The sequence below is a fragment of the Thrips palmi genome, unplaced genomic scaffold, assembly GCF_012932325.1.
Source record: "Thrips palmi isolate BJ-2018 unplaced genomic scaffold, TpBJ-2018v1 HiC_scaffold_17, whole genome shotgun sequence".
Classification (NCBI taxonomy): Eukaryota; Metazoa; Arthropoda; class Insecta; order Thysanoptera; family Thripidae; genus Thrips; species Thrips palmi.
Genome location: NW_023144626.1, coordinates 7,269,427 through 7,278,849, shown reverse-complemented (window position 1 = coordinate 7,278,849; position 9,423 = coordinate 7,269,427). Strand labels below are relative to the sequence as shown.

Sequence of the window (9,423 nt, the reverse complement as noted above, 5' to 3'; positions counted from 1 at the left end):
CTGGCCCGGCTCGGCCCGGCTCGGCTCGGCTCGGCGCGATAGGCCCACACAGTCTCGCTCGCCCGCATCCATCCAGGCCATCCAGACCAAGCCGTCCACCCAGCCTGCCGGCAGCCGGGCTTTAAGGGTCTCGCTACTGAATCTGCTTTCTGCCTCATTCCCTGGCCCCGCCTGGCCCCTAGTCCAGGGCTGCGTGGGCCTCCACTGGACACGACTCAGTCCGGCCGGGCCAGATGGACCCTGTTTGTACGGGGGTAATGGCGCAGCCCAATTTGCGGGCTTTGCTTGCCTATCCGCTCTCCCGCCCCACCCCGCCCCGCCCCGCCCCGCCCCACCCCGCCCCGCCCCACCCCGCCCCGCCCCGCCCCGCCCCGCCCCGCCCCACCCCGCCCCGCCCCGCCCGCGCTCGCCCGTCCGTCCTCCTACCTGCTTCGCACTATATATATAGGGGAGCATAGCAAACGACGGGAAACTTTTGGTGCAGTCGGTCCGCACTTTTCCGCGAAGAACAAGAAGGCCAAGTTCTGATTGGCCGAGAAAGAGAGAAAGAGAGATTGGGAGAGGGGGGTGGGGCATCCGTTGAATATAGACTCCGTCAGACTGGGACGCGACGCGATTCGTATCCAGGGCCGAAAGGCAGCTCGTGCCGTCTGCGGGACGTGTTATGACGTCGTTTTCCACCATTTTGCCTTTCCATTCACCGTTGTTTCGTAGGAAATTGAAATTCTGATGTCGATTTTTGAACAGACGGCCGCCTGAAGAAGGTGGTGGTGGGGAGGTGCGTGTGTCCAACAAATATGTACAGTTTGATTTGTGAACAAAATAACTGTGCGTAGTGATTGGGGGTGCGGACAACCGGTGTGGTGTTTCCAAACAACGTGTTTCTCAGCCGGTGCGCAAAAAAGGGTGTTTCCCTCTCTGTCCTCGTCAGAGAGTCAGTTGGCTTACATGGAGCTCGCGTTCGAAGGTCAGTGCTTTTAGACCGCATATCTCGCCTGGAAACAACAATCGATTAATTGCTTTGCACCGTGTCTGAGTCGACACAAGGATGCGGTGCCGCTCCTCTCCAGCCCTCGCCGAGTGCAGTGTAGTAGTCAGACACACCGCCGCACCGCATTCACCTGGTCCGAGGCCAAGCCGCTGTAGAGGTGGTACAGGTGGCTTGGCTGCCTCCGCCCGCTGGGCCAGGGCTGCGTCCGAGGCCGTGGCCAAGGCTGCGCCCAGACACTCACTGAACTCTCCCGGTGCTCCGACGCCATGACGGGGGCCTCCGCGGCCTCGCCGACGACGTCCTCCACCAGACTGTTGTCCCGGCCTCGGCCTGGGCCCCCGGACGGCCCGCCGCGGCACATGGCGATCTGGGCGTACATGGTGGGCTCGTGGCCGAGGCCCTGGCCGTGGTGGGGGCCCGGAGGCCGCCGCAGACACGACACCAGGCCTCCGCGCTGGCCCGGGTGGGGCAGCGTCATGGACGATCCCGGGCCGCCGTACGGGCCTCGGCCCGGACCCATGGCGCCGTACATGGGGCCGCCCATGGGCCCCCCCATGGGACTGCCGAGAGGGCCCCCCAGAGGGCCCCCCATGGGGCCCCCCATGGGGCCGCCCAAGGACAGGGGCTGCGGCGAAGGCGACAGGCTGGCCCGCTGAAGGCAGGGGTCTCCGTGGGGGCGCTGCAGGGCGAGCTCGGCGTACGTCACTTCCCCGTCCTGGAACAAGCAGAACATTGATACAGCGCGGAAAATGAAAACAATCCGAAGCAATGTCGGCGCGGACAATACGCGCGTGATTCAACGTGAAGCTGACGCGACGCCTCCGCCTCGCGCACCATCCCCGCGGACACTACACTCGCTCAGTCTCAGTCCAAACAGAACCACCGCGCGCGCATTCAAAAGCAAACTTTTTTTTTTTGCTCGCACTCAGCATAGCAGAACAGTGCTGAGCTAGCCAACACACAACAGCGCAGTAAATCCCCCCGAACAAATGAAAAACGAAATAAATATACATAACAAGGCGAGCAAGGCCGCGCCGCGCCCCGCCACGCCATGGCGCCGTCCTCACGTAATTTAAAAGTGCGCCGCTTGATGTAAAGGAAACAACAACTGCGTTATCAGGCCAGTGTTCGTGTCCGCGTGTATTTGTGAGTGTGAGTGTGTGTGTGTGAGTGAGTGTGTGTGCGTGCGTCCCGAACCTCATCAAGCAGCGACAATGGCAGCGTGACCTGGCCGACCTCGCAGAGACAATCCCCGCGCAGAGCCACGAGATAGCTCCCTTCCTGGTTTGGGTTTGTTTCGTCCCATTCTCCGCGATCCGGTTGTGCTCACCATCTTCGGTCCGCCGGCCATGCTGCCCATGCTGGGACCCACGTGGTCGATGGTGGTGGGCGAGTAGAGTCCGAGGCGCGGGTTGAGCGTCGAGTAGAGCCGCCGGTCGTTGAGGTACTCGAAGGCCTTCTCCTCCGGGTCCACGAAGTCGTCCGCTGGGGGCAAAGACAGAGGCGGGTGAGGGAGTGTAGAGACATTGGCAATTTCCAGGGACTTCCTGGTAAAACCAGGAACCGATTTAACGGTGCAGCCAGGACAGGCCAGCACCAGGCAGGCAGGATCATGCAGGACGAGAAAGGACAAGGTAGAACAAGCCAGGACCATCCAGGACCAGCTAGGACAATCCAGGTCCGTCCAGGACCAGCGAGGACCAGCCAGGACAAGCCTTAACAAAAAGACCGCGCCGGCAATCCCAATACAGTGGCGTCGCATTGTCCGGCAAGCGGCGCAATCAATTTTACACGTTTTTATGATCGCGCCTGCACAATGAGAGCCACCGCACTGGAAGCCGAGCGATTCCTGCGTTTTTTTTGGTCCCTCTGTTCGATTTTATTTTTATTATTTTGCCAGCAGCGAGTGCGCACGTGTTGCATTCATGTGCGTGGGCAATGCAAAGGAAACTGTCAAACATGCGCTAACCATATATTATTCATTGGGGTCGGATCAGCGCTGCCCTACTCAGTATTCAAAAAAGGGGGCCGCGGGTCTCGGATTGCCTCATCACTACACTTTCGAGCCAATCAGCTCGGGGGCAAATTTGACAGGCGAGCGTGTGCGTGTGTGTAGAGCTAATCATTCCGCTCCCATGCAGGTAATTACTGAGGATACAGGGGGGCAGGCACACGCACCCACCCACTAGCGAGTAATTGAAAACGAAAGGAAAAAAAACAAACGAAACGCACATAAAACAAGAAAAACGGCAACTTATCACTGGTTTGATGAGATCCATGGCCCCAGTGGTGTTGCGTGCCCGGAATGGGATAGGGGATGAGGAGTGGGGTGTCGCTACCAAAAATTAATTATAGGCCTCAGAGGGAAAATAGCTTCCCGTAGAGAGAGAGAGAGAGAGAGAGAGAGAGAGAGAGACAGAGAGAGAGACAGAGAGAGAGAGAGAGAGAGAGAGAGAGAGAGAGAGAGTGACGGGGACGCAGACACCGCAGCAGAGGCGCATCGCCGCCGCAGCAGGGGAGGCTGCGTGGCCTCGATGTGGTCAAGCAGCACGCGACAGCCTATCCAAAGAGTCGTCTGTCTCTCTCGCACTCCTACGGGGCGCGCCGTGGGTGCGACAGAGACAGGCAGCCTGCGGGGTCGCGAATCGCAGAAGCGCACGTGGGCACGGGGCGCAAGGACGGCCTGGATCGCCTGGCACCCCGGACAGCAGCTTCCTCTCTCTCTCTCTCTCTCTCTCTCTCTCTCTCTCTCTCTCTCTCTCTCTCTCTCTCTCTCTCTCTCTCTCGCACCACTACGGAACGCGGAACGCCCCATCAGTGCGGGAAAGAGAGAGAAAAGAGCGCCTGCAGGGGAGGCCAGCGTGACGTATATTCACACACAGGCTGCGTCCGAGCGGTCCGAGTGGGGCAGGCGGGCAGGCGGCCGCGTGACGAGGTCACTTTGTGTGCGCCGCCTCGCCTCCTCGCCCCCGGACACAGCCCCCCTCCCCAGACCCTCCCCCCGCCGCGGCTCTGCGCGTCGAACCGTCATCAAACGAGAGCAATCGAGATAATCGCTCGAGTTGTGGGTCCCCTGGCAGCGAGGCAGCGCGTCAAAGGCGAGGGGGAGGGGGAGGGGGCAACGGCACGCACGAGTGCTCTCCGGGGTCAAACATGTCGTGTGGGCCCTGCAGCCCGTGCCGCAGTGCGCCTCGCAGTGTGCCCGGCCCTGTAGGCTCATTTTCAAACAGCGTTCCTGTCTCGGTCTCTCTCGCACCCTTGCGGGACGCCCCACGGGTGCGAGAGAGACAGAGAGACTGCACCGACGTGAGGAATCGCTCGGGTGGCGCGGCCAGGAAGCTTCCCTTCGGCGTCCAACAAGAGCGCGTACTGGATGGACGCGAGGTGGGCCAGCAGACTGATTCCGAGAGTCGTTTTGGAAGCTCTGTCTCTCTCTCACCCATGCGCAACGCCCAGTGAGTACCAGAGAGAGGCAGAGCGACGAAGACGACTCTCGGAATCAGTCTTGAGGCTCAGGTGGACAGTGCGCGATGGACGGCCACGCGTCCCCCGTTCCTCCGCGACACCGCCGCCAGGCTGCTGACCAGCAGCTTGCTTCCCAGTGCCGTCGCTCTGTCTCTCTCGCACTCACGCGAGAGCCGTGAGGGTGCGAGAGAGACAGAGCGACGAGGGACGGTCAGCCTGCAGGACGGCGCCCCCCGCAGACGTGCGTACAGGAGGGGTCCCCAGTTTACGATCGACTCCGTGTGATACATTGTCCGGGCGAAAGGCCGCCGCCGTCCCCTCCGAGCGAGCAGAGCGAGCAGAGCAAAGCCCGGCCGGGCGGCGCGGGGCGGGGCGGAGTGGGGTGAGGCGAGGCGGCGTGGACCTGAGGTTCTGGGAGGAGGAGTGTTTGATGGAACACTTAGGCTGCGGGGGGCAGTGCCGGCAGTGTCGGAGCGCGGACCTAGAGGGACCCTGGACAGTGCCTCCAACTTTGGGGCATTAAGGAAACTATGTATGGGCTGTCCCGCGCGCCACTCCAGTAGGCGGCGACCCCCTTTCCACTCTCTGGAGGCGTCCTCCACTGGACGGAAAGATCTCCAGCACCTCAGGAGGCCCGAGACGCCCATCGACCCATCGAGGAATTTCGACCCCAGGGAGGGACAACATTTCGGTGAGACATGCAAGGACACTGTGGACCTATCGCGGAGTTTGACCAGAGACAACATTTCGTTATGGAACTATGCAACGCTGCAGCCCTCTGGGAGGTAGCATCTTAACTCGTGCACCGGTACCGACCGCAGCGTCAAGTTTCGGACAAGACGCAGACAGCCCCCCCCCCTCCCTTTTCCCTCCCCGGGTCGCTCTTTCAGGCTTTTGCTAAGGCCAGGGACCTATTTGAGAAGTTGGGTGCTTTATCACGCCGGCCGTGCCGGCACTTCACCTGCCTCTCTCGCACTCACATTAACTCACGTAGCGGCGGCCCGCGCCGGTACTTCACCTGTCTCTCTCGCACTCCACCGCGCGCTCCCGCCGAAAAAAAGCACCGATAGCATCAAGAACAAACCACTGCAACAAGCTGGAGCCAACTAACAACAACAAGGAAAATCGGTGCGTTTGAACCGCGGGCCGCGGCGCGCTCCTCTCCGGCGCCGCGAGCAAAGGCAGCCGTTTGATTCAATCCGGAGCGCTGTCGTCGCTCTGTCTCTCTCGCACTCACGAGGCGCGCCGGATGGGTGCGAGAGAGACAGAGCGAGGGAGGTGCTTCCCGGAACCAGCGCCTTCGGAGCCACGCGCGCACTTATGCGTGCCTCACGCGGAGCAACGCGGAGGGGTCCTTTGAGGCGCCGGGATCCAAAGAGCGCTCCCTCAGACGCAGGAGGCACACTCGTGGCGGGCGGAACCTGGCGGCCGGAGCCTTGGCGGGGGGCCCTGTCGCCTGTTTCTCTCTCTCTCGCACTCGTGGAGCGTCCTGTATGGGCGCGAGAGAGACAGCCTGCCGGCGGCTGCGACGGCCTTCTCGGCGTCGCGGTACCAGTTTGTTGAGGTAAACGACCCGGCCGCACAACCGCCAAGGACCCCCCGGGGACGGCCCCTACACTGCTTGCCTGCCTTGCGTGCCTGTCGGTGCGCCTTTCGGTACGCCTTTCGGTACGCCTTTCGGTACGCCTTTCGGTACGCCTTTCGGTACGCCTTTCGGTACGCCTTTCGGTACGTCTCTCGGTACGCCTTTCGGTACGCCTCTAGGTACGCCTTTCGGTACGCCTCTAGGTACGCCTTTCGGTACGCCTCTAGGTACGCCATGGGGAGCGCAATCCCCACGTCATCAGGCCCAAGCAGATGACGACCAAACACGTGCCTGGCTGTTGGGGACGGGCAGAGAGAAGGAGAGAGAAAGAGACAGAGAGGGGGAGAGGGAGACTGTGCAAACGCGCGCGCTGCTCGGCGTGGTCCAACTCAAAGAGAACTCGAGGAAGAGGGGATTGTTTTGCTCCTACGCGGCGTGGCGCGGCGTGGCGCGGCGCGGCGTGGCGTGGCGTGGCGGCGTAGTAGCTGGCACGGCGTTGCTGGTGAATAGTAGTTTAGTGGGGTTGAAAAGGGAGCCGAAGGGGTGGGGTGCGAGGGGGTGGGGGTGGGGGTGGGGTAGGGGCTGAGGGGCGGTGAAACAGTGTACCAAAGTCGGGCTCCAAGAGTGCCGCGGGCAACGACACATTGTGCACAGGCTGGAGCCTCACAGACCCACAGGCAGACGGCCGGGTACGTGCACCTCTCTGGCTCGCTTCGAATTCATCGCGCTTGTCTACCCGCGAGGGGAAACAAAAACGCAAAAAGAGAGACACAACGGCGAAATCGTTTAGCCGGGTACGTCGTTGGCGTTTGGCGCGCCCCGCGGCCGGTCTGCGCCGGCCCGGTCTGCGCACTGCAGCAGACTAGAGCGAGATGAACTCGATGAGCGAGAGCACCATTAAAAAAGCTGCCGCTGACGAAGCTCATTAAGGCCGTTAGCCTGGCATGCTGCATTGGCCTGCAGCGCGCCGCGCCCCGCCGCGCCCCGCCGCGCCCCGCCGCGCCCCGCCGCGCCCCGCCGCGCCCCGCCGCCCCGCCTTGCCGCGCAACAGCTTGCGCACATTATGGCCATGCTCGATACCCATTCGCGCGCCAATTTGGGGTGTCCGGAGCTTCGATTTAATTTTGCCGTCGCCGTTGGCCGGCTCGGCCCGCGCTCGGCCCGCGCTCGCCCAGCCGGGCGCTTTATGGTCGGCATAAATAACCGAAAATAGGGCGGCGAGTGCAGCGCGCACCGCGGCGCATTAAAGAAGTCTCTCTCGCACCCTGACGGAGCGGCCCGTGAGTGCGACAGAGACGGCGTGACCGAACGACGCGGTGGGTCAGCCGGGAACGAAACTGAACCCTCGGACCCGACCCCTCTTGAGCCGCGTAGCCGCGTTTGGCGCGTGTGGCCCATTCAGCCCCAGGGAACCGGGACCGCCTCCTCCACAATCACTTGTGACAGGCTGTTATACGGTATGGCCCTACGCAGGAAACGCCCACGCACCTTACATGAAAAGTTACCCCGTGTGTGTGTGCGTGTGTGTGTGTGCGTGTGAGTGTGCGTGTCCGTGTGGCTGTGCCAAACTTGGCCGTAGTCGCACTTCTCCGGGTGCCGGATCTTCACGACGCTCTGAATGGGGCGGCCCGGGTCCACGTCGGCCCGGGGCCTTGCAGCGTGGCGGGGCGTGGCGGGGCGTGGCGGGGCAGGCCACGGCGTACATGAACACCGAGGGGTTACAAACTCGGTCGGGGTGAAACTCGCCGGAGAAAGTCCCCGCGGCCGATGGCCCCGATGGCTCATGGCGGTCGCATGGCGGTGGCCCCCCGCTGCTGGTACCCGCGGCGGTCGCCCCGCTGCGCGTCGCCGGGCTGCCTCCGAAAGCAGTCGCTCCGTCTCTCTCGCACCCGCACGGCACGCCCCCACGAGTGCGAGAGGGACGGAGCAGCGCCGTGCGGCATCAGCCTACGCCGTCCTCGCCGCGGATCAACACAAATGCTCGTTTAATCACGGCACGGCGATGGCCCGCCTTGGCCTGACTGCCTGCGGAGAGGGAGAAGGGGGGGGAGGGGGGGAGGGGAGGGGGGGGGGGCGGGTCGGGCCGGGGATCCCCTTGCCTCGCTTCCGAGCGAGAAACTTTCCGCGGAGGTGGAGTTGTTTCATCAGAATGACATTAAGGGGATACAAGATGGAAAAAAAAGTGTCACCGGCGGCCTGCGGGAGGGAGCGAGAGGGAGCGAGAGGGAGGAGAGAGAGATAGAGGGTCGCGTTGATGGAGTGACGATCCAGCAAAGGGCCCTACCCGGCCGGCCCTCTCTGCAAAGTCCTGCCCCTCCCGCGGCTGCTCAGGCTGGCCTAAAGGCAGGCCTGGAGGCAGGCCCCCATGCCCCTGCCTGATTGAGTCACCTCTCTCGGCCAGCTCCAAGGCGCGGGCTCGCGCGGGCTGCGGGTTCGAGTCCCCCTCGCGGCGACACTTCTTGTTAATTCCCACCGGTACACTGTATTCGGGGCGTGGTTGGCGCCAGCCGCGACAGCCCGAAACGCTCCCCGTTTTCCGCGCGTTCCGTCGCCGCAAATGTGCACCGCACACACAGCCGCCTCCAGCTCCGTCCGTCTCTGTCGCACTCGCAGGGCGCCGCGCAGGGCAGCGAGAGAGACAGAGCGACGGAAGGGGGCCTCGGACGCAGGCGGCTGAACCAGAACGCACAGGGCACCTAATACGCCTGGCTCGCCTCCAAAGGGGTGGCAGCGGCCGAGCCGCCGAGCTGGCACGGCGGCAGCACGGTGCTGTGGCCGACAGGGCAGGAAGGCAGGAAGCGTGCCGCCCGGCGCAGCCCGGCGTCCCTGGAGCAGCCAGCACACTGAGAGTCGCTTTCCTCGCCCTGTCTCTCTCGCACCCACTCGGAACGCCCCGTGAGTGCGAGAGAGACAGAGCGACGAAGACGACTCTCGGAATCAGTCTGCTGCTCCCCTTCGTACAAGTGGCTGTCCCCGTCTCGCTGCGCTGTGTACGGTGTACAGTGTACAGTGCACTGAGCGCGGCTCAGCCACGGCGTCCACGGCGTCACGGCGGCAGGCCGATTCCGAACAAGTGTCTATCTCTCTCTCACTCGCTCTCGCAAGTCGAAGGGCCTCGCGTGGGGGTGCGAGAGAGAGAGAGAGAGACAGCGGCGGAGCGCTGCCCGCGGCGCGGCCCCCGTTATGGCGGGAATGGCGGATTGAATCGCAGCTTTACGAGGCGGCGTTTAAAACACCGCGATGGTGGCGGGACGGCCCGCGGGATGGAACCGCGGCCCTGGCACGGGGACACAAAGTCCCGCCGGATTATACGGCCGTGCCCCGAGTTAAAATTACAAAATAAAGTGATATAACGGACCAAGCACGCGTGCGCGCACTTTCG

At 63.1% G+C, this 9,423-nt stretch overlaps 1 protein-coding gene across 1 annotated transcript in view; it reads right to left on the bottom strand.

Moving 5' to 3' along the window:
* Positions 1 to 1,916: 1,916 nt before the first annotated feature.
* The window catches only part of LOC117643982 (nephrin-like), a 68,998-nt gene continuing 61,491 nt past the window's right edge, over positions 1,917 to 9,423 (bottom strand). Inside the window, exons 12-13 of the mRNA XM_034383168.1 lie at positions 2,322 to 2,476; positions 1,917 to 1,940 (exon numbers count right to left, since the gene is read on the bottom strand). Of these exons, the coding sequence (XP_034239059.1) occupies positions 1,917 to 1,940; positions 2,322 to 2,476 (179 nt within the window). The remainder of the gene's footprint in view (positions 1,941 to 2,321; positions 2,477 to 9,423) is intronic.